General features: G+C 27.4%; 7 protein-coding genes across 7 annotated transcripts; 3 read left to right on the forward strand and 4 right to left on the reverse strand.

The window, feature by feature from the left end:
- Positions 1-2745: 2745 nt before the first annotated feature.
- On the forward strand, positions 2746-5435 carry Phum_PHUM320250 (protein p60 precursor, putative; the record flags this gene model as incomplete). Its single annotated transcript, XM_002427417.1, has 3 exons — positions 2746-2760; positions 2942-3073; positions 3357-5435. The coding sequence occupies 3 exons, from the start codon at positions 2746-2748 to the stop codon at positions 5433-5435; spliced, it is 2226 nt and encodes a 741-aa protein (XP_002427462.1).
- Positions 5436-9266: 3831 nt separating this feature from the next.
- Phum_PHUM320260 (cytochrome P450, putative) lies at positions 9267-11438 on the reverse strand (the record flags this gene model as incomplete). Its single annotated transcript, XM_002427418.1, has 8 exons — positions 9267-9380; positions 9465-9674; positions 9759-10001; positions 10250-10395; positions 10491-10697; positions 10776-10951; positions 11069-11237; positions 11321-11438. 8 exons carry the CDS (start codon positions 11436-11438, stop codon positions 9267-9269), a joined length of 1383 nt encoding a protein of 460 aa, XP_002427463.1.
- A 1892-nt stretch (positions 11439-13330) lies between these two features.
- Positions 13331-15020, forward strand: Phum_PHUM320270 (uncharacterized protein; the record flags this gene model as incomplete). The annotated part of the gene is made up of 8 exons (XM_002427419.1): positions 13331-13402; positions 13494-13612; positions 13686-13865; positions 13971-14063; positions 14137-14354; positions 14446-14669; positions 14756-14851; positions 14955-15020. The coding sequence occupies 8 exons, from the start codon at positions 13331-13333 to the stop codon at positions 15018-15020; spliced, it is 1068 nt and encodes a 355-aa protein (XP_002427464.1).
- A 1210-nt stretch (positions 15021-16230) lies between these two features.
- On the reverse strand, positions 16231-19377 carry Phum_PHUM320280 (ARF GTPase-activating protein GIT2, putative; the record flags this gene model as incomplete). Its single annotated transcript, XM_002427420.1, has 9 exons — positions 16231-16413; positions 16502-16899; positions 16975-17211; positions 17328-17631; positions 17721-18038; positions 18375-18558; positions 18643-18752; positions 18834-18967; positions 19347-19377. 9 exons carry the CDS (start codon positions 19375-19377, stop codon positions 16231-16233), a joined length of 1899 nt encoding a protein of 632 aa, XP_002427465.1.
- Positions 19378-19887: 510 nt separating this feature from the next.
- Phum_PHUM320290 (RNA binding motif protein, putative) lies at positions 19888-23182 on the reverse strand (the record flags this gene model as incomplete). The annotated part of the gene is made up of 9 exons (XM_002427421.1): positions 19888-20019; positions 20118-20340; positions 20421-20623; positions 20697-21412; positions 21508-21702; positions 21788-21982; positions 22066-22723; positions 22874-23056; positions 23147-23182. 9 exons carry the CDS (start codon positions 23180-23182, stop codon positions 19888-19890), a joined length of 2541 nt encoding a protein of 846 aa, XP_002427466.1.
- A 290-nt stretch (positions 23183-23472) lies between these two features.
- On the forward strand, positions 23473-25026 carry Phum_PHUM320300 (multisynthetase complex auxiliary component p38, putative; the record flags this gene model as incomplete). The annotated part of the gene is made up of 4 exons (XM_002427422.1): positions 23473-23640; positions 24050-24214; positions 24353-24566; positions 24650-25026. 4 exons carry the CDS (start codon positions 23473-23475, stop codon positions 25024-25026), a joined length of 924 nt encoding a protein of 307 aa, XP_002427467.1.
- A 501-nt stretch (positions 25027-25527) lies between these two features.
- Positions 25528-27197, reverse strand: Phum_PHUM320310 (4-aminobutyrate aminotransferase, putative; the record flags this gene model as incomplete). The annotated part of the gene is made up of 4 exons (XM_002427423.1): positions 25528-25918; positions 25997-26465; positions 26536-26815; positions 26898-27197. The coding sequence occupies 4 exons, from the start codon at positions 27195-27197 to the stop codon at positions 25528-25530; spliced, it is 1440 nt and encodes a 479-aa protein (XP_002427468.1).
- Between the last annotated feature and the right edge of the window lie 724 nt (positions 27198-27921).

A 27921-nucleotide genomic window follows, 5' to 3' on the forward strand; every position in this document is an offset into this window, starting at 1 on the left:
GAGAATCAAAAAAAAAAAAAAAGAAGCGTGTTATGGTACCATCATCATCATCATCATCATTATTATTATTATTATTATTATTATTATTATTATTATTATGAAATTTTGGAATTCGGTATATGTGTGTGTGTATGGTATCGATGTGGATTTTAAATGTGTGGATCTAAATAATAGTCCAAAAAAAAAGTTCAATCAATGTTGACCTTAACGATTTAATTCGGTCGTGAAGAAGTTAAAAAAAAAAAAAAAAAAACACGAAAAGCTTTTATTAAATCGTGCTTTGATTATACGAAATTAGTTTTTCTGTTCCCTCCCCTCCCCCCTCCCCAGTTCGCTCCCGTTAATTCCACGTCGATTGTATGTGGAATGGTGTTAAGTCACACACACACACACACACACACACATACACACCTGATGAGATTAGTTTAGTTTAGTTTTTATCATTAATTTATTGTCGAATTGTCGAATTATTTCGCGTATACACGGAAAGCAATAAAAACAAAGAATTATTATTATTATTATTATTATTTTACTTTCTTTTTGACGTGGTTCTAGTCGAAATTAGGAAAAGGAGAAAAATGAATTCCTGCATAATTTTCGTTTTCGTGAAAATATTTTAGTTGTGTGCGTGTAGGTATAAAATAGAAAATTTGTTGAAAGGAAAATTAATTATTTTAACGTAATTTTTTTTAAATTAATTTTTCTCGAGAAAACCTTTTAACCTTTTTGGAATTGTATGTACCATGTGCGTGTATGATAAAATAATAATAATAATAATAATAATAGAGTTTTGGTTTATCTGAATTTAAAATCCGCCGCTTATCTCAAATGTGGTCGTTTTATTTTTATTTTTACGTTTGTTGTTGTTGTTGTTCTCGTCGTTTTCTTCGTAATCGAAAATGATTATTGTTTTATTATTATTATTATTATTATTATTATTATTATTATTATTATTATTATTATTATTATTATTATTATTATTATTATTATTATTATTATTATTATTATCGACGTTTAAAAAGATTCGATTTAAATTTTTCGATGTTAATATGAGTCACATATATATAAATATTCAAGTTTTATTAAGGTTTTTTAGTAGGTACATATTCATGCAACGAAGGACGATTTTTCTCTCTCTCTCTCTCTCTCTCCTCTCTCTTTCGTGCCAAATATCAAATGACCTTTTTTTCCGCCTCCCCCCAACTTCCAACTTCCAACTCCGCCTTTTCCCCGTGGCAAATAAAAAAAAAAAAAAAAAAAAAAAAAAACAATCAATTTATTCGAATCTCAAAAATTAAGCACGTGTACGAAAAAAAAAAAATTTGTTCACTTCGTGAACGTGGATATCATCAAAATTTAATTTGATTTCCACTCACTCACTCACTCACTTATTTAATTTGTTTGTGTTTGTTTGAAAAAAAAAAAAAAAAAAGAAAAAAACCTTCAAAATCAGGTTTTGAAAATAAAAACTTGTGCTTTTCCATAATCGAGAGAAAGAGAGAGAGAGAGAGAGAGAGAAGTGATTATTGAGCGTTAAAAAATTATTATACACGTAGTAAAAATCTGACAAAATAATAATAATAATAATAATAATAATAAAGGCGGGGTAGTAAAAACCAGGCGGGGTACCTAAAATTTTCCTTTTTGAAATGATTTTTTTTTCCTGTTTTTTTTTTTTTCTTCTCTTCATCGATGATGACTATAAATGTTTGTAAAGTGAGTAGTAGTAGTAGTGACGCATTATTATTATTATTATTATTATTATTATTATTATTATTATTATTATTATTATTATTATTATTATTATTATTATTATTATTATTTGATTAGAAAGGGAAAAGAAGAAGGAGTAGTATGTTTAGGGAGTACGTGGCGAATACCTTAGATGGACATGAAACATGTGATTCGTTAAACAATGCCTCAAGGCAGACAAACCCAATATAAGTAACCGATAAAAATAAAAATTTGGTGGAAAATCTGTTTGAAAATCGATAACGAAAGTTCGATCAATAGGTCAGTCAGTCAGTCAATCAATCAATCAATCAATCTTCGATTACGCGGTATTTAATTGCGATCCGATGACTTGTGTAGTAGCAACCTATCGAGAATGTTTAACCTTGAACCTGAATTACAAGTCGTACATATCTCATTGATTATATGCGGGTGATGAGTTTAAAAAAAAAACTGGAATTATTAATTCGCGGGGGGGGGGGGGGCGGGGGGTTTCATAAAATTATTACAATAATGAATGAATTAATTGTTTCGTGCAAAGATCTCCGAAAGTTTTTTTTCCTTCTGCTTCTACGTCTTTAATTTTTTTTTTTCTTTCTTATCCTTATCCTTGTATTTAAAACGCGTGATTTAATCATTTGAATATAATAATAATAATAATGATAATAATAATTGTTAGGAATGAATCACCAACGAGAAATTTATTACCATTAATAATACCTGAGACTCGTCGATTATGATTGATGCGTAATTTTTTTTTTTTTTTTTTTTTAATAACCTTATATCCTAATTTGTTTGTTGAATAAAATGGTTTCTAAAATATATTTATATATATTTAATATAAAAAAAAAATCAAATAAGGAAAATGTTTGGCGGCCATATTAATAAAACGTTGTTAGAGTTCACGTTACAAACATTTGTTAATTTTTTTTTTTTTTTTTTAGCTTATTTTCAATTATATTTTAATAAATTACACACGAAGAAATTTAAAATTTTAAATTTTTTTCACAGCGCATGCGCGGGCCTAACGTAAATTACATGACCCGTTAATATTAAAAGTTGGCGGACCGGTCGTAAAGCGAAAAGACTTTTCTAAAAAAAAAAATTTAATTTTTTTTTATTTATCCTCAATTATCCATATATATGCACATCTGTGTTTTTTTTTTGTTAATTTGAAAAATAATTTATTATTATTATTATTTTAGGTGAGGCTAAGGATGAAGTGGTAGCAGAGTCAGGTGGAGAAGTGGTAGAAGATTCCGAAGACGACGAATGGAATTATTTTAAAGTTGAATCTGGTGTTAGCGTACCGGTTGAAAACGTCACTACTAACAACAAATCGGTAAGATGAAATATTTTGTATATTGGTTTACGAAACGAAAAGAAATAAAATGTACAGACAACAAACAACAAACAACAACAACAACAAAAAGGAAATGTTATGATTGTTCAAACGCATGACAGGCGTGCAAATATTTATTTTGATTAACAATTGTTTGTCGCCTTAGAAGTAAAAAAAAAAAAAAAAAAAAAAAAAAAAACCGTCTCGTCGTCTCTCCATTGTTGTTTGATTTTAATCAATAAATTGTATTTATTAAATAAATAAAAATTGAAATGATTTACAGATTTCTGGCGTTGCTGAAGATTTGTCAGAAGAAAAAATAAGCATGAATTCACCATTGAATCCAGATGCTGCCGAATTCATTCCCGTTTCTCCCATGTCTGCTCCCGGGGAAAAATATTTAACCGAAACACCCGTGAAAAATATTCCCCACGATTTGTCCGACATAATCGCGTCTTCGCCGAATTGGTCGAACATGGAAAGCGTCACGGTTCCGGAAGAATCGACTTTTATGAGGGATATCAAAAGCAGACCGAGTAATTTATTTGAAGAAGCTCAGTTGTCACCGAATAACGCCTTTTCGAATTTCAACGAAGACTCGAATAATCAATCACCGAATTATCAAATTCCCGATTATGCATCACCGCCCGCGGAAAACGATTCGCCTAAAGAACAAAGCGTTCCTGAAGAAGCGCGTGGAATATCGTTGGCAAACGATATGATTAGCTCTTTTATAGATCCATCGACGATGAGTTCACCGAATGAAATGATGGAACAACACGTCGATGTATCAAATGTGGAAGTGAACGAATCAGTGGTCGAAGAAAAGAAAATACCTTTGAGCCAAGAAGTACCGCAGACGCAAGATGTCGAGGCACCCGAATCAAAATTATTACACACGGAATCGCCGAATTTAGTTTGTTATAGTCCTACCAAAGATGTACCCGAACCTGTTTCACCAATTCCATCGACTCTTAAATCGCCCGAAGTTGACAGATCATTTTCTCCAGAATCGGAACCTATCACGGAACCCCTTGTTTCTCCCGTACCCCCTACTGATGTCCACAATTTAACACAAACGCAATCATTTGCACCCGTGGCGACCGAAGATTTATCGTCGCAACTTGAAAAATCTAATGAAAGCAACGAAAAATCTTTGCCCGACAATGAAAAATATTTAGCTGCAGATAAGAATGTAGAATCTGCTCCTGTTGTTGCTGGCGTTGTAGCAGCGAGTGCCGCTGCTGCTGCTACTGTTGCTGCTACTGCTGCTGCTGTTACTGACTTAGTCAATAAAAATGAAGTAAAAGATGATAATAAACCTTCGCAAAAAAGTGTTCCTGGTAGGCTTTCCACGAAAACAACAGCTTCGAAGCCTTCAGTTACTGGAACCAAAACCACTACTGCTAAAAAATCATTAGCTCCAACGCCACCAGTTAAATCATCGGCAACCGCAAAGACTGCTTCAGCTTCACCTATGAAAACAGCAACATCAAGATTATCAACCACTGCTAAAACAACTTCCAAAGTTTCAAGCACTCTGACTTCCAGTTTAAACAAAACACAAGTTCGTCCAAAAACGAGTACTGCGCCCCCGGCTTCAAAGTCATCATTGTCTTCAACTGCAACTGCTGCAAAATCATCCTCGGTAGCAGGAAAGACGGCACCAAAAGCTCCGACTTCAACGGTACCGGCAGCAAAACCAAAACCCAGGGTTTCATCCGCTCCGCTCGTAAAAAGAACTGCTCCGGGTCTTAACGGCGAAACCAAAAGCACGACCACGATAAAACGAACAGAAGTAACTTCGCAAACTAAAAAACCAATATCCGCAAACACTTTAACCACACCTTCACGACTATCATCATCCACTCGTCCATCCACGGCACCAACCAAACCCGGCGGAACGGCGAGAACAACTCTAACAATGGTGACAACAACAACAACATCAAGAACTCTTCCGGGAAAATTGAAAACGGGTACGAGCACCGTGACAACGAGTACAGTTACCACATCGAGCAGATTATCTTCTGCCACGAAAAAACCAGTACTCGGATCGGATAAGCAAGCAAAAGAATTGGCAAATAGATTAACATCAAAATCAACGGTATCGTCAGTCAAAACGAATGGAGTCATTCCGGGTAAAACAACCACAACCGCAACCACATTAACAAAAACGAGAAAATCTTTGACGAGCGGAGCGACGCCGTTGAAAACAAAAACGAATAACAAGACTGAAAGCAAGGCTGAAAAAATTGTCGAAAAAACAATTGAAACGATCGAAACCATGAAAAACGAAAGCGAAAACCTTTTGATAGAAAACAATAAGGATATTAATTTAATTAACAGCATTGCGAGCGAGTAAAAAGTTCAAAAAACTCAGGTACAGGTTTTTCAATGCCCCGGTACACAACAAAAGTATTTTGTGCCAATATTTTATTTTATTATTATTATTATTCTCGAAACACAATGCTTTTCTTTTTTACAACAAGTGCCTATTCAAACGTCAAAAGAAGATGGAGTAATTGTCATTCGTTATTAAGAGAATCGCAAATTATTTACTTATTAGGTTTTTTGTTTTGTTTTTTCAAGTTAGAAATGATTCTCATTCGAGAACACGCGATAAAATGCCGTATTGTTTCTAAAAAAAAAAAAAATAAAAAAATATTTTTCCTTAAAACAGGCCCTAAATTTCATAGATTTAAAAACTAATTGTTATTAACGTATGAAAAAAAACGTAAATGTCGTGGAAGAAGAATAAAATCAATTTAATTTGAAATAACGGTTTTTTTTAAAAATTTGAATAGAACAAGTAGTAACAAGTAGTAGTTAAATACAGGATAGAGATAAAACATATCATCAAATTTTTTGCCTATGCTTTTTAGTAACGGATTTTTCTATGTGTTTTTTTCATTTTTCTTTTTTCATCGATTTGGGTATTGAAAAACCGATTACGCAAGTTTTTTTTTTTTTTTTACTTTTAATTTTTAATTTTTATTTATATTTATTATTTAAAATATTACATGCGCATAAATAATAATTTTAATAATAATAATAATTTTTTTTTTTATTTATTCACGATGCGAGAATTAATTATTTAAAAAAAAAAAAATAATAAATAAATGTAGAAGGGGGAAGAGAGAGAGAGAATAATTTTATATAATGGCGGTTATTTTTTTATTTTTTTTTTTGAATAAAATCGGGGATATCGGGGTGATTTTATTATTTTATTGTAAAATGTAAAAAAAGGAATGTGTTGTAATTGCATTTATTTGTTTCTCCCCCCCCCCCCCAAAAAAAAAAATAAAAATATTTATAGGCTTGAAATAAAAAAAAAAAAACGCAAAAAAAAAATTTTAACTATTTTTTTTTAATTGTTGTCTGAGGGTGAGGGCAGAATGATGATGATAATAATAATAAATAAATAAATTTAATTATTTTTTAAATTAAGCGTATGAAAAATATTATTATTATTATTATTATATTTTATTCTATTTTTTTTTGTAAACGATCAATCAATCAATCAATCGTGTGCATAATTTTTTTGGTTATTTTTAACACCGAAGCACGTTATTATTATTATTATTTATTTAATAAAAAAATACGTAATAATAATTAATAAAATTTAAATATAATAATTATAAAATATTTTGCGTTTAAGTATTTCATATATTTATATGAATACATGTATACATGGGAAAGCTTTAATAAAAAGGATATAAAAAAAAAAGGAAAAAAAGGAATATAATGATAATGATAATTAAAAATAAATAAATATATATTGCGCTAAGGTTTTATATTGCATGGTGTTATCGTTTATTATTAACGACATTTTTTTTTTTTAATTTTTTATTATATATAATTTTTTAAGCTTTGAAAATTTTATTATGAAAAATAATTAATTATGCAAGTTTTATAAAAAAGTATATATATATACTTATATTATCGAATTTATAATAATAATAATAATATATATATTATTTGCTTACGTACACACCCATACACACTCATATATACATATATATAAATATATGATAATTGTTTTTTTTTTTTTATTTGCATAGCTTTTTGCAATAATAGTAATAATAATAATAATAATAAAATGCCACTTTTTTTTTTTTTTTTTTACACTGCTACGCTTTTCTCGTTATTAAATTTTTTTTTTTTTATTATATATATATATATAAATAAATATATATGCGCTCTACGCCTTTTGTTTAAGCAAGAAAAATATATAATAATAATGATAATAGTATATATATTAATATTATAATTAAAATATTTTAATATTATTATTAGCCTTAAAAGTACTGATATATATATATATATATATATATATATATTTTTTTTTTTTTTTTACTACATTTATTCGGCCACGGTTGTTTATTATTTTTAAAAATAAAAATGAAAAATGAATTTTTTTTAATAAAAAATAATTAAATAGTTAAATAGTTTAACCGTATGGTTGTGGTCCATTTTTAGTTTTCTATTATTATTATTATTATTATTAATATATATATATGAAATAATTTATTTTACAATTGTGTTTTTTATTTTTTATTTTTATGTTCGATTAAACGCACATTTAGTTTATTATGAATATATACATATGTTCACTTGGATTATTATTATTATTATTATTATTATTATTATTATTAATATTATTATTATTATTATATTGTTAGTTTAATCACGAATTTTTATTATTTTTTATCATCAAATATAATTATCGCGAATATAATAATTTTTAATATAGTTATGTGCAATTTTTTTTTTTTATATTAATTTTTCCTTTTGTGTGTAAAATAGAAATTGAACATCATGAAAAAAAAAGAAAATTATTTAAAGGGATGTAAGATATATAAAGGGTATAAAGGAAAAAGAATAATTCCTAAAATATATATTTATATTATATATTATATATTAATATATATTATATTATATATAATAAATATATTATTATATATATAGTAATATATATTAAATATAATTATATAATAATATTATATTAATATATAATATATATATTATATATTTATATATATAATATATATATATAAATGGTAATTATTTTATCAAAATAATAACTTAAAATAAGTTTATTTACATCGATAAAGGGAATTTTTAGTTTCAAATGTTTTCCCTCCAAAAAATGTAAACATTGAAACGTTGCCAACATTATTTTTCTCTATGACACGACAGTACTTAAAGTCACGTCGTATGCTATTTACCTCATTTTTATTTACATCTTCTATGACGTTCAAAGTCAGTTTTTCATTACATTCAAACTTTAACGTTTATAGTTTTGTTTGGAATATATGGATTTTGTTGTGTTTCGGCTTACGATTTATAAATTTTACGTCAATTTAAATAAAAGGTAAGTTTTTATATTAATTTTTGATAAATTTATCGAAATAAATATCGCGGATACAAAAATTTTTTATTTGATTTTTATCAAGTTTTATACGATGGGATACGTATCTGGTTTAATTAAAATATTATTTTTAAATTAAATTTTATACCTTTTTTATATATTTCATATAATTAATATTTAACAATTAACATTTTTAAAAAAATTTTTGAAAAAAAAAATTTTTTTTTTTTTTGTCTATTGCAATGAGGTTTTCAAAGTCAACCACATATATATTATGAGTGTCATTGATAGGCTAATTTAATTATCAATTATTTTTATGAATAAATGACATTGGTAACTGCAATATTAAAATTTTTGTTTGATGTTTTATTCAAGCAAAATATTATATAGGATTTTATTAATTTTGACTGAAATAAATTTAGCTTTATTAATTTATAATTGTAGTCATATGAATCATGTATAATTTTCAACATGTGAAACTATTTTTTTTAAATGATCCCCCTGAACTTTGCTTCGAATAACATAAAAATCTTTTTAATAATTTAGTATTTTATTATTCATTAAGTTTTTTTTTGTTTTAATTAGTTAAAATTATGGTCATAGACGAGTATATATATATATATATTTTTGTTAAAATTTTGAACTTTTGAACGTTAAATAAACAAGGCATATACATAACATTTTTATTCGAAAAGCTATAAATTAAATTTAATAATGTTTTATGTTTCAAAAAAAAAAAAAACCCTTTATATATTTGCATGTTTACTATTTTACTCGTTACTATTTTAATCGTTTTTTATTCTTCGATAAAATATATTGAATTCATTTTCTCGATTTTAACATAATTTTAATCGGTTCAGCTGGTACTGATATTAAATGAAGCACCATATTAATTTCTTTATCATTTTCGAGTCTCACCTCATAATTTTTCAATATCTGAAAATTTTAATTTAAAAAAAATATGATTTAACGATATGATTATAAAAAAAGAAAAGAAAATTCTTTGGCATGTGTACTTACAGTAGATAAAGCGATTAATATTTGAGTTTCAGCAATTTTTTTCCCAATACAAGATCTAGATCCCATAGCAAAAGGTAAAGAAGCAGTTGGATTAGTAACTCCTTTATATTTATCACCACATCTTAACCATCTTTGAGGGTAAAATGATTTCGAATCAGGAAAATATTTTTCATTTCTTCCACTCGAATAAAGTGATAATAAAACTAATTCCTAAAAAAAAAAAAAAAAAAATTTATGAAAGTTTTTTTATCTTAATATCATACCTGACGTTAAGAAAGTTTTTATAAAATTTACATTAGCGTTGATTTTATAATCGTTTAAAATTGTATCTTCTGGCATGAATCTTGTTATGAAAGGTGCAACTGGATAAAGTCTTAATGTTTCTCTCAGGCAACCTTTTAATAAAGGCAAATTAAAAACGTTTTGCGTATTATTATTATTATTATCATCTTCTTTAATAATTTCATTGTAAATTTCTTTTTGTGTTGTTTCGTTCTTTGATAAAAGATAAAGAGACCAAAGCATTGTGTAAGCCGTCTGAAATGTAAAAAAAATATGTTTTAAATTAAAAAACAAAACTAATAATAATAATAATAATCATTTTTTTTTTATAATTTAATATTAATGCATTCATATTTAGACTAATATTATTTTGTTATGGGAAGAGAAAAAAAAAAAAAAAGAAAACAATTTTTTTTTTTCATTTCATTTCAAGGGTCAAATTTTTCAAGGTAAACAACAAAAAAATTTTTAATATTTTTTTTTTTTTTTTTGGTAACACTCACAGTGTCTCCAGCTGCTAATATCAAATCTATTACTATTCTTATTAAATCTTCTTTTTTTTTTATTTTAATTGATAATTCTTGTAAAAGTCCTCCAGGAATTGGATTTTTTTCATTCATATCCATAAGTTTTTCAACTATTTCTCTCCCTGATGACGTCACGACAATAATGATAATATTAAACTTGATAATCAATTTTTTTTTGTTAATAATCTATGTAATATTATTATTATTTTTTTGTTACCTTGTTCCATGGCCGAATTAGCAGCCGCGACAAATCTTTTCCAAACTGGAAAATTTAATTTTGCGACAATTTGAACGGGTAAAAGCGATAGGGTAGCACTTTCGATAAATATTCTATGAGTTTTTTGCGATAGATTTTCAACGAATGGCGACAATATAAATTTGTTTCGAGAATAATTTTCCGTTCCGAGTAAAATGGCGATCATAACTGTAAATAAATTTCGATTTAAAAATGGAAACTCTACAAAAAAAAAAAAAAAAAAAAACTTTTTTTTGACATTTTTACCTTCGAGTGACCATTTGTATAATTGTTTTTCCAAATTTTCGACGACCGAATCACTTTTCCAATTTTCAATCAAATTTTCCGCGACGTAAATTGATTCCCTAACGTATTTATCCTCTCCGATTTTCAACATTGAATTATTCATAATTTTTCGATAATTGAACCATTCTTCGTTTTCCCTGAATGAAGAAAATCTTCCTGGGATTCATACCAAGCAGTCACGAATTGGGTTAAATCGAAAAAGAGAGAGAGAGAGGGGGGGAGAGAGAGAGAGAGAGACGAATACTTAAACTTACATGAATAACAATCCTCTTTTGCAATTGTATTTTTCATTATATAACATCCACGATTCTGGAATTATATGTTTCGGATATTTTCCTTCGAGTGCAAAAATTTTCCTCATGTAATCGCCATCGGAAACAAATATCGCTGACACGGGTCCAAGTTTTTCACGGTAAATCGGACCTAAAATTTTCCGATAAATTCGTTCGATAGTAATCGATATTCGTTTTAAAAAAATTTAAAATTTAAAATTTATAATTACCGACCCAATTCTTTGTGACGTTTATCCACGTACAAATGTAATTTCGACGGTCCTCCGTTTGCCAGTATCGATAAAGTCGTACCGATAAACGGTAACGATTTTGGACTGGGTATCGTCTTCATTTATTTATTTATTTATTTTTACTTTAATAAATAAATAAATAATTTATAATAAGTTTTCTGAATTGACGTCGATTTTTATTCGGCTTCTTCTTCAATAAACGTGATCGTCTCTTCTAAATCATAAAGTGTTTTTAAATAATTCATATGCGAGAGATATTTTATTTTAAAATGATGGAGTCGTTAAATGAATTTCAATGACGTACAAGTTTAACTAACAATGAGAAACGTGATACTCTTTTGTTGAAAAAAAACAACGCAAAGCAATGCTATTTTCCATTTTCATCTTTCGTACCTGTATACGGCAAAAAAAAAAAAAAAAAAAAGGTGGACAGACAGTGGCGTAGGTATAAAAAAAAAAAAAAAGGTATCGGATGAATAAAATTGATGAAAAGGTTTAATTTTTTTAAATGGAATTAAATTTAAAAAAAAGGAAAAAGAAGGAAAGAAAGTAATAAAAATTATTATTATTATTATTATTTTTACAGTAAAATAAATTCCAGATTTAATTTTTTTTTTAAATATTTATTCATTAATTTTTTTTCGATTTTGAAATTAATTAATTAATTATTCAAATGAATTATTCATACCTGTATTGGCCTGATTTTAGTGAATGAAAACACGTTTTATTAATTATTATTATTATTATTATTATTGTTATTTTATTAATCGATACCTTATCAATTTTTAAAGTTTACCTTATAATTAGTCATCATCTATTGAATTATTTAAGAATTTTAATTTTTATTTATTAATTATTTAAATATTTATTCAAATATTTAACTTCTTCTTTTTTCCCCGGATGAGTTATATGCGATTTGAATTGAATTTATTGACAAAGGAAAGGAGAAAAGGATAAACGAAATCATGTTTTCTCTCTTTTTTTTTTTTTTGTTTTTCCTGGCGATAATTTAAAAAAAAAAAAAAAGTATTCAAACGAACGATTTTGTAACAAAAAAAAATAAATAAATAAATAAAATTATAATTTATAATGGCGGAAAAGGAATATTTTACATCGGATTTTTTTTTTTTTTTAATAACATGGATTGAGAATAAAAGAAAGAAAAAAAAGCGAAAAAAGGAATAAATAAGACATTTTTTTCGGGAGGAGGGAAAGGTTAAAACCTTTTAAAAAAAAAGAATGAAAGAAAATTTTGTTTTTTTTTTTTTTTTTTTGATACAGATTGATTATGACGTTTTTCCCTAAGTTGACCCGTCGGTAACATCAAATTTTTAAAATTAAATTTTCCAATCCGAAACAATTTCCCCCCGCCCTTTCCCTCTTCCCCCCTCTCTCTCTCTCCACCCACGTGTACTAAAAAAAAAAAAAAAAAATTATTTTAAAAGGGAAACCATTTTAAAAATTAAAAAGGGGGCCTATTGTGGTGGGATTTTAAAAAAAATCGTTAACGCGTTTAAAACGTCAAGTGGAGGGAAAAATAAATAAATAAATAAAAGGAAAACATTGCAGAGAATTTTTTAGCCGTTCGGGTAATTTTGTCGCCATTTTGATTTTGATCGTTTGATTGCGCAATAAGCGTTTAGAAACCGTTTGTGGTTTTGTTTAGTGAAACGATTTTGTTTTTTTTTTTTTTTTTTCATTGTTGGGATTTTATTTTTTTGGGATTAATATATATATATATATAAATGTTATCTCTGACAAGTGAAAAAATTTTTAATTTATTGTTATTTTATCTTGTAGAGAAAGATGAGTCGTTTTTTTTTTTTTTTTTGTTTTTAAATCAAAAACTTTACTTTACTTAATTCAAAAAAGTATTATGGCGACCGTTATCGAAAAGAGATTGTGATACTTTTTTTAAATGTTGTCGAAACTAAATAAAATTTGAATATTTGATTATATTTATGTATTTTCTCAGGCAAAGCATTAATTCATAATGGAGATTCGGGATCTCCCAACTTGTCTTCAAGATTGGGAGGACCTTAAAAAGGAATTCAAAGCTTTCGAGGTCCGTACAAACAAATTTTTTTAAAAATTGTTTTCATTGTGTCAAGCATATAATCGAGTTAGTAAAATCTCCCATCTTTTGTAAATTTAAGGCTTTGAGTAAAGAATACGAAGGAAAATTAGAAGAATTAGGGACTTTACAAGGGAAATGTATAAAAGAATGGAATCATCAATCCTACAGGTTGAATCTTATAAGCAAAGGAATCAACAAGTAAGTTTTTTTGATTTATTTTTATTATTTTTTTCAGTTTCACGCGAGGTTTTGTTTTTTTGTTAAATTGTAGATTGAAAAAAGAAATGAAAAATGAATCGGATCCAACATTGGATGATTTATCGAAAAAAGTTGATAGAAGACTTTTGCAACTTCGCGATATCGAACAGACATTACCAAGAGCGAGTAATGGAACTTATTTGAAAATTATTTTGGGAAACGTTAACGTTTCCATACTCAACAAAAACGATAAGTAAATATATATTGAAGGGGGGTGAGTGGGGAGGGAAATTTTTTGGAAATTGGAAAACTTTCAACAACATCATAAAAAACTTTGATTTTGTCTGATTTTTTTTAGGTTTCGTTACAAAGATGAATATGAAAAATTTAAATTGGTACTTAGCATAATTGGACTTTTACTTTCTGTACTTAATTTAATTGTTGTCTGGAGGTAAAATCAATCATTTCCTCGTTTCCTGTTTTCTTTTGTTTAAAAAATTATAATTTTGATTCACATCTTTCAGATCATTGGAATTAATTTTTTTATTCTTGCTCGTTTGGTATTATTGCACTCTGACAATAAGAGAAAGCATATTAAAAGTAAACGGTTCGAGAATCAAAGGTTGGTGGAGGATGCATCATTTTATATCAACTTTTGCTGCCGGTGTATTATTAATATGGCCGAACACGACTCCGTGGTATTATTTTAGGGGACAATTCATGTGGTTTAATTGTTACATTAGTGAGTTTGTCTCTCAATCATTGAATGAATGAATGAATGAAAGTTTTGGGTTTACAATGATAATTCACATTTCATGAAAAAAAATTTACAGCGTTCGTTCAATATCTGCAATTTAGATATCAGCAAGGGGTTCTCTATCGTTTAAAGGCTTTGGGAGAAAGGCATAACATGGATATAACGATAGAAGGTTTTCACAGTTGGATGTGGAGAGGATTGAGTTTTCTTCTTCCATTTTTATTCATCGGTTACATCTTCCAATTGTACAACGCAATAACGTTGTATCATTTATCTTTTCATCCGGAAGCCACATGGCAGGTTCGTCGGTAGAAAAATTAAAATTAATTTTTAATAATTTTTGACGAGAGTATAATTTATGTTTATTTATTTATTTATTTATTTAGATTCCAGTTTTGTGTGCCACGTTTTTAACATTATTTTTAGGCAACACTATAACAACGTGCATGGTCATACCACAGAAATTTAGTAAAAAATTAACGGTAAGTTTAAGTAAGGGGAAAATGACTCGATGAGGAATCATCAATTGTGTTTGAAAATTCAAAAAAATTGAAAAAATATTATTATTATTATTATTATTTTAAGGCCGTTAACGTTCATTCATCAAATTCAGATAAAGAATCAAATTCAATGAACAAAAAATCGGAATGATTCTGATAACAAGAAGCATATTTGTTAAATCGCTGGACGAAGTTAATTGTGCTTTGTTATTATTTATACATATATAATATTTTGGATAAGTTTACATAAGTTACATTAATTTAGCATTTAAGCTGAAATTTTGTGTTTTTTTTTTTTTTTTTTTTTTTCTTAATTATTTAAAATATATTTATATATATATATATAAATAATACGAAGGGTTATACGTAATTATATTTAAGGGCGACCTATTTGTTTGTTTTTTTTTGTAAGTTTTGCTTACCGTTTTAAAACTAATAACTAAAAAAAAAAAAAGGGATTTTTTTGTTTTAATATATGAAAAAAAAAAGTTAATATTAAAAAATATTAAAATTTATTTGAACAAAGGTAACATTAACAAATAAATTAAAATGGAAGACAATTAAAAACCATTAATAATAAATATAACACGTATATATATAACAAAAATTTGAGACGAAAAAAAAAAAAGAAAAAAATTAATTTAATTAACTTACGAATTCTTTCTTTTAATTTATTATTATTATTATTATTATCAATATTATTACTTTTTCTTTTAACATTTAAATAAATAACGTAAAACAACAATTTTAATTGAAATCGATTATTACTACTGTGCTATGTTTCGTAACATCTTCTATGTCAGTTTTTAATTTTTTTTTTTTTTATTGATAAAGAGAAAAAAAAAAAAAAAAAAACTAATCATTTATATTGCAACATCGTGATTATTATTTAAATAATTATTTAATATATCTTATCAGTCAATAACTATTATTACGCAAGGCACTAACGACATTTAATAAAATATATTTTATTTAGTTTTTCTTCCTACTCGTATTTAAAATCCAACAATTATTATTTTTAAATTAATAAATAACCATTATAACAATGTAACAACTAAAAATTGCAATAATTAAAATCCCAAAAACTTAAATTTAATACATTAATTAATAACTTACCCTACTTTTATTATTATTATTATTATTATTTTCATCCTACTTGTTATTAAATTAATTCAACAAATTATTCGTTAAATAATGTGTAAGCCATAGGCGGCAAGCATTTATCATCTAAAGGCACACGGCATTTTCGATTCAAGAATAACTTTTTTTTTTGGCTGTTATTTCGATTTTGGGAGAAAAATTAAAAAAAAAAATTATTATTTGAATTTTTCCCCCTCCTCTCCCTCCGCCCCCTTTTTTTTTCATCCGTTTTGAGCGTTCATAACGATAAGTTTTGTCGCTTTTGCAATTTCGTAAGCGCAATTTCGAATTTGCTGTAAACAATTTGTCGCAACTGTCGTGTCGCAATTTTGCAAGGATCCACATTCGATTTGCAGTCTCGCCGTGTTCGCGCCCAATTTACGAATCAGTTCATCAGGTGGGCTCTAATTAAAATAAATTTATTTATTTATTTTTTAACGGAAATGTCCATTACTTTAATAAAAATTTTATTTAATAAACATTTATTCTTACCTGTGGAAAAATTGCAATGAGTTCAGCGACGGCCACTCTTATTCTTTCTGCACACGGAACAAAAGTTCTCACGTCTCCTTCCAACATGGCCGTCCATAATTCTTTGATTCTTTTAGCGACTTGTTCCGTTCTTCTAATAACATCTTCGTATCGCGGCGTTTCTTGCACGAATAACTGCCTTTGATATATACCTTGAGTAGAATTTTCTTCCGTTTTACCTGTCCAGTATCTCAAACCCTCTCGAGTTTCGTACATTGAAGTAGGTCGAGTACATTTTTGAGTTTTCGAATCCGATACGGGTTCGGCTTCTCCCTCTCCCGACGCTTCGATTCCTCTGGTAAAAGATCTTGCCCTGAGTATTTCATCTTTTAATTCGCGATTTTCTTTAACCAATCCTGCTACCTGTAAATTCCAAAAATTTACAATTATATTATGAAACGTCACTTATACAATATTCGTAAGCAACAATGAACCTACGGTAACTTGCAAAAGTTTTATTTCAGATTGAAGTCGATTTATTGTGGCTTGAGAGGATGTAAGACTTTTCTTGAGGTCATCTTCAGATGCATTTTCATTAGGAAGACCGTTACTTAAAGAAAAGGATGCTCGCTCTGGAGAAATTCCTTTTTCTGCATATGCATAATCTTCATCTGAAGCAACACTGTCGTACAAAGGCTCTTCGTCTGATATTTCTGTTTTAAGCTTATTACCTTAAAAACAAAAGAAATGCCGGTAAGTTTACTTCATTCATAAATTTAAAACGCCTTTTTTTTTTTTTTTTACTTGGATAAATATTTTTTCCTTTTTCTTTTTTTTTTCTCAATACAAATTAAAAAATACTTTTCAAATATTTTACCCGTTAAGTTGTGAGTAGTGTCTCTACGTTTGATCTCTTGCAAAATGTCAAAAATTAAAACGTTGAATTCTTTTTCTGTAAGGCGACCAAGTTTTTGGCGCCCTTGATTTCTTGATGTCGAAAGCTCTGGATGAACTGGTAAGAAAAGTGTTGAGTTATTCGAAATGTGATTTTGTCCTTTATTATAATTTAATAATCTCACATTTTCTGCTTCACGCCTATCAACTTCATCATAAACGTCTTCAATTAGTCTTTCAAATTGACCATTCGATAACTAAATTCCAAAAAAAAAAAAATGATGTTAATTTTTTTTTTAATTCGAATAATATTCAAAAAATAAAATCCACACCTGCTTTTACTGACCTTTTTTAATTTAGTTTTAGCTTCACTGTTTTGTACAGAATCAACAATTGCTAATGATTCATTTTTAAATAAATCAATTTGAGTTAATTGACCTGGTTTCCTTGAACACAAATACTGAGATAACCTATCGGGAACATGATATTTGACTTCCTTTAACCTATTAGCTAAATCGAAATGACCTGCTTCTAATGCACATTCTTCAGGTGTTTTACCAGAGGTGTCTTTTTTCGTTATATCTGCACCATATACAATTAATAATTCTGCTTGTAATGTTTGACCAGATTTAGCAGCAACATGAAGGGGCATGTTTCCTTTTTCCTACATGACAAACATATTTTTCACTTAAACCAAACAATTTTAATTTTCAAGTTGGAAAACATTTAATTTAATTCATGACTAATATTTACCAACATTTTAAATAAGATTTAAAAAAATTACTTTTAATTGTTAAAAAACGATTATTTATTTCATTTTAATAAAAACTATTATTATTACCTGATAAAAGCGGTTAAATCCTTTTAAGAAAACTTTGTAACGATAATGAAAAAATAAAAATATTTTTATCATTTGATAAATTTGTAAGAATATTATTGGATTGATTTAAGAGTTAATTTAATCAGTATAAAATTTATAATAAATAAATTTAATAATCACCTCGTGAAAAAAATTAGGATCAGCTCCTTGGGAAAAAAGATGTAAACTAGTTAGCAAATTAGGGGTTCTCGCAGCGGCATGAAGTTCAGCTCCCAATCCATTAAGCCCATCTGTTTCTAAATCTGGTTGTAATATATATTCCAAATCTTCATGTTTAGCTTTTATAAAATTTTCTTTGTTCGAACTGAAAATGGTTTTTTATAAATGATAAAAACATTTTGTTTTTTGTTGGAAAAAAAAAAAAAAAAAAAAAATTTTAAATACCTACTGCATAGATATAGAAAATTTTGGCTTGCAGTTAACTGTTGGCGAGCCAAGTTCTAATAAGGTGTGCTCCCAAATATTATTGGCACCAGCTTTGTTTAAAGCTTCAACCATCTGTAGCAAAATTTAATATATTTCATTTAAACATATTCAGTGCTTTTCCTACATTTACATATAAAATATGAATAATGTTACCATTAATAATGATGGACTCCACCATTCATGATGTAATGATCGAACCCAAGACACATGGCGTCCAATATTTCTATGAGTACTACAGCAATCATCACATAGTAAAATACCACGATTTAAAGATGCCCATGAAGGTCCTAAAGATTTATATATTTTCTTAAAATTAGTTCTTAAAATCTTATAAGGAAAAAAACTTTTCCATCATTTACTTTTTAATATAATTCTCAAACTGCATTGCCTTTTTACTCGAAAAAATGTAACCAATTACTAAAATTAATGAGTTAATTTAATAATTTATAAATTTTCTTAATGTAATGGAAGGAAAAATTAATTAAAATGAATAAAAATTTAGGAAGTGTTGGGAAAATTCATATTAAATATTTTATTTTCTTTTTCTTCAATTTTTTAAATGTCAAATGAAATAATTGTTACTTTGCAGCATAAAAAAAAATTTTATTTGAAAAATAATACACCTACTACTACTAACTAGCAACCTTTTTACTCTTTCTTAATTACCTGCTTTTCCACAATCTCCACAAATCCTCATATCAATATTTTTTATCCTAATAATTTTACCTTAAAAACCTTTTACTTATTGTTTAGATATAAGTAATTAAAAAAAAAAAAAAAAAAAAAGGCGTTAACAAATTGTTTAAATATATAAATACAAAAGTTTACAAAACATTAATGACTGCAACTTTTTGATTAAAAAACGACTTGTTGCACTTAAAATTAAATTCTTATTATTGGACGAACTCGACGCATTTACCCGCCTTTTTTATTTGATTTAAATTTTCTGAAAATACAAAATAAACAAATGTAGGAGTGTAGGAAAAGCGAAAGGACAACAGGATAATTTTTTTTTTTTTTTTTTTTTTACAAATGATAATGCAAAAATAATTTATTAAAATATTTATTCGTTATTTTCTACATCTTCCATATTTATTTTTTTATTTTGCGAATTGCTTCCGTGTGCTGAAAAAAAAAAAAAAAAAATTTTTTTTTATGTATCACGTGATTAATTGTATAAATTTTTTTTGTAAATTTGTATAAAATTTTACAAACCTGCATTAAATTGTTCGGCAGTTTTTATTCTAAGATTTTCAATGTCATCGTCCACGGCTGCCCATTCAAGAACCAAACGTCTACCGTATAAATGAGTGCTTTGAGAAAGAGAATTAAAAGCTCTCTGGAAATAAAAAAAAAAAATTACATGAATTGATTGAATTAATTGTAATTTTTCCCCGCCCCCAGCTTCGCCCCGCCCCTCTCATCGTTTTATAATACCTTAGCATCTTGAACGGTATTGTATTCGACAAAACAAAATCCACGATGTGAACCAGAACCTACTAATTTTTTTGGTAACCTGATAGCTTTTATTTCACCGAAAACTTTAAATAAATCACCGATTTCACGTTTCGTTGCTTGAAACGGTACATTTCTTACTAATATTTTCGAACTCGGTTTTTCGCATTTTTTATAAGTGTTCCTCGAATTTGTATTTGCAACACTGAAATCAAAAACGCAATTGAATCAATACTTAAAAATAATAATAATAATAAAATTGGGAAAATAAGGGTAAATACTAACGATGTAGTTCTGTTAGATCTTTTTAATTCAATTTTATGATCGTCTAAATTTGTAAATTGTAAAGTTTTCAATGCTTTGTCTGCTTCTTCTTTAAGGGAAAACTCTACAAAGCCATAACCCATCGAAAGACTTTTACCCGGTTCTTTTGGATCTTTTTTCCGTGCTATGGTTACCGACAAAACGGTACCGCAAGCTTCGAAATGCTGTAATTAAGTTTGAATCCATTAATGACAAACGATCAAAATAAGTAAAATTACTTAAAATTTCGTAAATTACCTTTCGCAGTGATGATTCATTGGTGGCAAAATTCAGGTTTTTAACAAAAATGACCGTACCTTCCTCAGGAACGCGTTGTTCTTCAATTGTACCTGTAGTTTTCTGAGTCTCGTTTTCTGCACTTTGATTTTGATTAGTTGATTTTTCACTTTCCAAATTTTCATTACAGGTTTTTTCAATTTTTTCCACGGGTTTGGCTTCGGTCGAAAAAACTTTTTCCGGAGCCCATTCTAAATAGAGAGGAACGTGTTTAAATTTCGAATAAGAAAGACGACGAAAAGCTATTCTCGCTTCTGACGGCTCAGCAAATTCAACGAGAGCTGCCACGCCGGACGGAGGTACCACAACTCTACTTAACAATCCGAATTTTCTAAATTTTTCACTTATTTCTTCCGACGTAGTGCCGAAGGGTAAATTTTTAACGAGGATGACAGTGTTCGATCGGGGTGAAACGGACATGTTTTCAAATGAGTCCAAACAAACATTGTTTTCTTCCAAAAACTCTTTCATTTTATTAACGAATTGCGTTTCTCCTAATGCAAGTCGCACAGCTGCTCCACTTTTCTTATCATCAAGAACGCTTTCTTTAGATGTTTTATATGTGGCAGCAACGACTTCTGCCAAAGCATTTTCTCCAATAAAAAAAGTATTCCAATTCGCTGTCGAATTAATTTTTGATTGTTCTTTTTTCATTTTTTTTTTCTTAAACGAGTCCTCTAAAAAAAAAAATAATTTCTTCAACCATTTAATTGATATTCTTTTTTAAACTTATCGAATTAGGTTCCTAAAAAAAAAAAAAAAAAAAAATTACCATTCAAATCCTCTTCTGAAAATTCATTATTAGGAAGGGCTGGAAGAAGATGAAGCATTCTCCCTGAGAAAATCGTGCCATCTAATTCATTATAAGCTTTGCAAGCATGTTCTGGGATGAGATAAGTTACAATACCAAATCCTTTCGGTTTTCTTGTGAATGAATCAATAGGCAATATAAACTCAATGACAGGACCTTAAAATTAAAATCACATTATGTAAAACAAAAGGGGGGGAGGGGCTCCCAATTTATTTTTTAAAAGAAATAACTGAAAGCATACCATATTTTTCAAACACTTCCTTCAATTCATTTTCAGTAACTGTATATGGTAAATTACGAATAAAAATTCTACCAGATTCGGCAACAGTTTCCGATTTTTTTAATCTTTCATTTTCGGCTTCCCACTTTTTTTCTTTTTCATTAACCTCAGCCATATTGTCTTTCCTTACTTCACTAACATAAATTCTTTTTCCACCTACAAAAAAAAAAAAAAAGTTTAAGCAACTTTAAATAGATTGATTCAGTTCAAATTTTTTGTAAAATATAAACAAAAATTACCTAAAAAACTTTTATTTTTTCTCAAAGCTTGCTTCATTTCTTTTTCAGTTTTAAATCCGCAAAAAACAGTTCCTCTCATCCTTAATGCTTTTCGAATAGAAAAAGGTTTGTTAGGTTTTAAAAACTCTTTAATTTGACTTTTTTTTATTTCTAATGGTAGACCTCTGAGCTTAATTGTAAAAAGTTCAATATTTAAAGCTTCTTTACCATTTTTTTTTAATTTGACAGAACTTTTCGATTCTGTTTTTATTAAAATGTTTTGACCTGTTTTTAATTTTATATATTCTGAATCAGGAATATCTTGGTTGGCTAAAACATTTGTTTCTTCTTTGTTGTTTTCACTGTCCTCATTTTCATTCTTGTTTGTATTTTTTATTTCTTCTTCTACATTTTCTAATTTTTTATCAGAATTTATAGAAAGATCTGGAACATGGATTTTCATGAATTCAGAAAATAAATCATCATTTTCATGATTTTTTAATAATTCTTTAACCTCTTTATCTTTAATTTTTTCTTTTTCATTCATTTTTAATTTTTTTTTCGATTCATTATGATTAATCTGTGTTTGTTTTTTTTTCTTTTTAGCAACATTCTCAGGAGCATATTTACTCCACGGCCTTGGTTTATTAGGATCTCCTAATTCAGCACAAGTCTCCACCTAAAATTAAATATCAAAAAGGTAAGTGCTATATAATTTTTTTCTTTTTTTTTTTTTCTCCCAATGAATTTTCAAATCGTAATATTTAGTTTGTTGAAAAACTATGAAAGTTAATTTTTTAAATTACAGTTTTATAATGGGATAATTTACTTGAATTTTAGACATGTTAATAAATGTCTTATTAAGTGCAGCTTTTGCTTTTTCCGCATATTCTGGCTTTTGAAAACCAATAAATGCAAATTTTCTAAATTTTCCTTCTTTTGTATACTTTAGTTGTACATCTGTCACAACTCCTTGCTCACTAAATATTTGATGTAATTTTTCTTTGGTTATCTAAAATATTAACATAACAATAATTAAATTGAAATTTTTTCACAAAATCAAAAAAAAAAAAAAAAAAATGAAATATTTTAATATGCTCACCAAACCAGGTAAATTTTTTACAATCAATCTCGACATTTTAACTCACAAAAAAAAAAAAAATTTACAAGTTATTAAAACTTTAAGTTTAGTGACATGTATAAGTAAAAATAATTTCTACGGTCTCTCACATGTACGATAACGCAATACTTATTTAGCGCAAAATATGATTCATAGCAAAATTTAAATATCAGTTAGTGAACGTCATAACAACACATGGTGCGACAGGTTCGAATAAAAATCTCATATTTAAACGTTTTTAATTTAATTTTTTTTTTAACTTTTTAACAAATTAATTAACGTTAATTCGTATGTAATTTATTTACAAAATGAATAAACCTACTTCGATGTATAAATTAAAACGGGTTTTCGATTTGCCAGAAAAATTAGATCTACCAAGTTGTATGTATAAATTGAATAACCCTGTCGCATGCGTTACGAGCGATGGCGACAGTAAAATTAAAAATCAAGAAGTTCTAAATGGTATTATGGAAAAGGTTAACTTTGTGTTAAAGGTTCAAAAATGTTTAAATTATTGCACTAATAACGAAAATAGCCATATTTTATTCGGTGTCATTTTTTTTTATTCAGGCTTTATTTTTTTTTTAAATTGGATTAGTTCCAGTTAAAATTTACTGTTAATTGCCGTTAGCCATTTTTAATGCTAAAAATACAATTGACTCGTTTTTTACGAAATTATTTCATTTGTAAAAGCTTATCATCGAAAATAACGTAACACACTGTAATTTAGTTATAACAAAGTAAACACATACTTTACCAAAATTACATAAACATGTTAAAAGTAAAATTATTAGATTTGTCATTTGAAATATTTTTGAACTGGTTAATATCGAATAGAATTTTTTTTTAAATTTAGTATTTTATTAATCCGTTATTAAAATTTAGGAACCGATACCGGGATTAGAATCTTTAGAAGCAAGATGGGATGGGCTTCTTCGACAACTTTTGGAGCTCAAATCCCAAATGGGGGATATAAGGAAGACGCTTGAAAGGGCATGTAATTTTACAGGATATCAATTAATTGACAGCACTGCACTTAATAACTTAAAGGTAATTATCATCATTTCAAATTTAAATTTTAACAAATTAATATTTTTAAAAAAACATAATAATCAAATTTAACAAAATGTGTCGTGAGAATTTTTTTTTTTTTTTACATTCAGCACTTTGTATTTAAAATGGTTTTAGATATATGATGGAGCTGTTGTTAATGCTAGTCCATCCAATCCTCCTTATTCATTACTTTTACTTAAACATCTTTGTAAAACCTCTGTTCCGATACTTTTTAAATGTCATACACATTCGAGCGTGTCAAATTTACCAGACGAATTAAAGTACTTTGAGGAATTGCAAAGTGAACAAAATAAAAATTTATTAAAATTACATCTTATTTGGAAAAATGGTAAATATTTTTAATAATAATTAACATTATTTACTTGATTGATTTTTTTTTTTAAAATGGGGAAATTTTATGCTGTGTTTTAGATCTTATAGATACAGAATTTGTAACTAATCCTGTTAAACAAATACCTATTAAAGGAGAAGTTAACATACTTAGGCTTCTTGCTTGTTCCGGATTAAAAGTGTTGAAATATCCTTGCGATGATTTTCTTAGCACAATTAAATGTGATTCAGCTTTAGATGTTTGCCATCAATTAATACACACTCCAATAGGAAAAGAAAGAAATCCTTTGATTAAAAGTTTAAGCGAAAAACTCGGAGGATCATTGTATTTTGGTGGTAACGATATTGATATTGTCGACATTTCAGCATGGTCTGCATTAAAACAAACTACTCAAAAACAGGGCCTTAGTCAAAACTTGAAAAATTGGTATCAAAAAATGGATCAAATATTGTTTTGAAAATAAAGTTTGGTTTTTTTTTTTTTTGTTGTTGTTGAACGAATTCCCAAGCAATATTTTTTTAAATGGACTTCCTTTCATTTCAATTAGTTTTGTTTGATTTAATGAAAAGGAAATTTTTTTTTAAAAAACTTGATTATCGGTTAACTCATAGAATTTTTTTCGACTACTAACTAAAATGAATATTTATCAAGCGTATTGAAGGTAACGTTTATTAATAAATTTTTAATTTTTATTTAATTTTTTTTAAACAGTTTATTATATTTTGATTACACATATCATAAAATAATTATTTTTATGTATTTGTACAATATTTATTGGAAGACTCATTTTGGAAGACATTTATTGCGAATAAAAGCAAAAAATATGGTTTACAAATTTTTTTTTTTTTGTTTCTTTTAAAACTTATCTAACGTATTCGTTTGATTAATTTTTTGTAATAGCTTTATTTCTAGATACTATTGGTATTTAAAAAATTTTTCCGATTCGGGGGAAACTCTTTTACTTTGTTTCTTTTAAAGCCGTTCTAAACTTATCTAAAAATATGTAGGCATGCTGAGGTGCAAAAATTAACGCCGGTCTAAGTCTTATAGATTGATCTCCGCAGCCTCCAGCTTGAACTCCTTCCATTTTTAATTTGGCCACCAATTTATCCCTGATCTGAGGAGAAGAGCATGAAATTGCCAAAAACGTACCACGTCCTCGAGCAGAATTTATTAAATGCGAATATTCATTTTGAAGTTTTTTTAATTCCGAAAGTAATATGTCTCCAGATTTTTGAACGAGAGAAAGAAGATTGTCTCTTTTGATGACGTTAATAACGGTTTCTAAAAGAAGTAATTTACTGGGATCACCCATCCAAGTGTTAAATATTCTGTACGGTTGATCAGGTCTGAAAATCAATTTTAATTTTATTATTATTATTATTATTTTTTGCACGTGTTAACAAATTAAATTCGTTTTAGCGTACTTGAGTTCTTTGCTGTGAAAAAAACCTCCTAAAAACATTTTTTTACTGAATGTCACAACGTCGGGTGGAGAATCTAAATTGAAATGTTCGTGACACCACATTTTACCAGTTGGACCTCCTCCTGTTTGTACTTCATCAATCAATAAAGCCGCTCCATATTTTTTACCGATTCTTTGAAGTTTTTGAAAAAAATATGGAGATGCTTCGTTATCACCTCCTTCTGCTTGAATCGGTTCGCTTACAATTCCAGCGACGGGAATTCCTTTTTTTTCATATTTAACAATTAAATCTTCAACTTGGGCTAAACATTTCTCATCTTCTTCGGCATTTTCTCTTTCATTTTCTTCCAATGGATATTTATATTTTGGAAAATTAGCAATGGGCCAGTCAAAAGCGGGAATATCTATTTTATGAATGTATTTGGAGTGAGTCGTGGATAGTACTCCCAATGTTCGGCCGTGAAAAGCTCCTGCGTAAATATTAATTAATGGTTCTCGTCAAAAATTATTCTGCATTACATTTTTTTTGTTAAATTTTACCTTTAAAGGACAGCATAGAAAGTTGAGGAGCTCCCGGTGGTAAATTTATCATGCAAGATGTTTTCTCCTGTTCAGAAAAGGTAATATTTTCTCCTCTTTGATTTTTTCTATACCAAATGAAAATTTGTTTGTATGCATTTTCATTAGAACAAGATCCACACGACATGGTGGTGACATGATCCAGTCCTTTTGGCGCTACACCGATTAATACTTGTTTTAATTTTTCCGGCCAATCCGCACCGGGGAAGACGCCCAAAGCTGGTCTATTGATCATGACTTTCTGGAAGAGGTGGAGAAATCAATTTTAAAACATTTTGATGAATGCATAGCAAATGACAAAATGATTTTTTAACGTTACATACTATATTTTCAAGTTTTTCCATGCTTTTCAATAATTCCGGATGATTGTATCCTATGGGAACGGATGATATTTGAGTGTATACATCTAATAAAATATTTCCATCCACATCAACCAAATAGTTTCCAAGGGATTTGTTATAATCTGCAAATAACTGTACGGAATTGCATTGTTGAACTTCATTAAGAGATTCTAATAATTTTTGTGAAGCAGGTCCTGGAATAATTGAAGTTTTAACCGACGGTCCCTTAGCCTCTCCTGGAACTCCAGTATAATGTCTTAAGTACGCCCCTGAAACATTCATTTTCTCATTTCTCAATAATTAACTCAAACACAAAAAAAAAGAAAATTTTAATGTAAAATTATTTTTTACCTAGACTGTTTCTGACCACGGTTTCTTGCGTCTTGAAATTATTTGATGAAAAAAACGTTTTTGATAATAATTTAGAAGTCATATTTTTTTAAACCTTGATTTATAAAAAAATCTAAAAAAAACAACAACAAATTTATATGTGTGAAAAAGAAAAAAAATTTTTCGAACACAACCGAAAAGGAAGAGAAACGTTATAATAACTAATAAAATCGTCTATTTTATTATTATTATTATTATTATTATTTAACAAGGTCGTATTAATAAAGCACTTGTTCCAATAATAATATTTCAGAAGAATTTTTCATTTTTAATTGGGTCGATCGGTTATTTTTAAGAAATTTTTTTATTTATAATATAAAAAAATAAATTTATACATCCATAATAATTTTTCTTACTACTAAAATTATTATTATTATTTTATTTAAAACGATTTCCACTTTATTACGATATTAACTTGATTATTTTATTTATTTAAAAAAAAATGGAAGACGAGATTTTTATAAATATATATATATATATAATTTAAAAAAAATAATAATAAAAAAAAACGATTCTTATAAAATCGATAATGTAATTCTTATATATATATATATTCAATTCGTGAGTATAACATGAATTTTTCTCCATATAATCTATTGCCACGTTTTTTTTTTTT

Source organism: Pediculus humanus, genomic scaffold, assembly GCF_000006295.1.
Source record: "Pediculus humanus corporis 1103172107729 genomic scaffold, whole genome shotgun sequence".
Lineage (NCBI taxonomy): Eukaryota > Metazoa > Arthropoda > Insecta > Psocodea > Pediculidae > Pediculus > Pediculus humanus.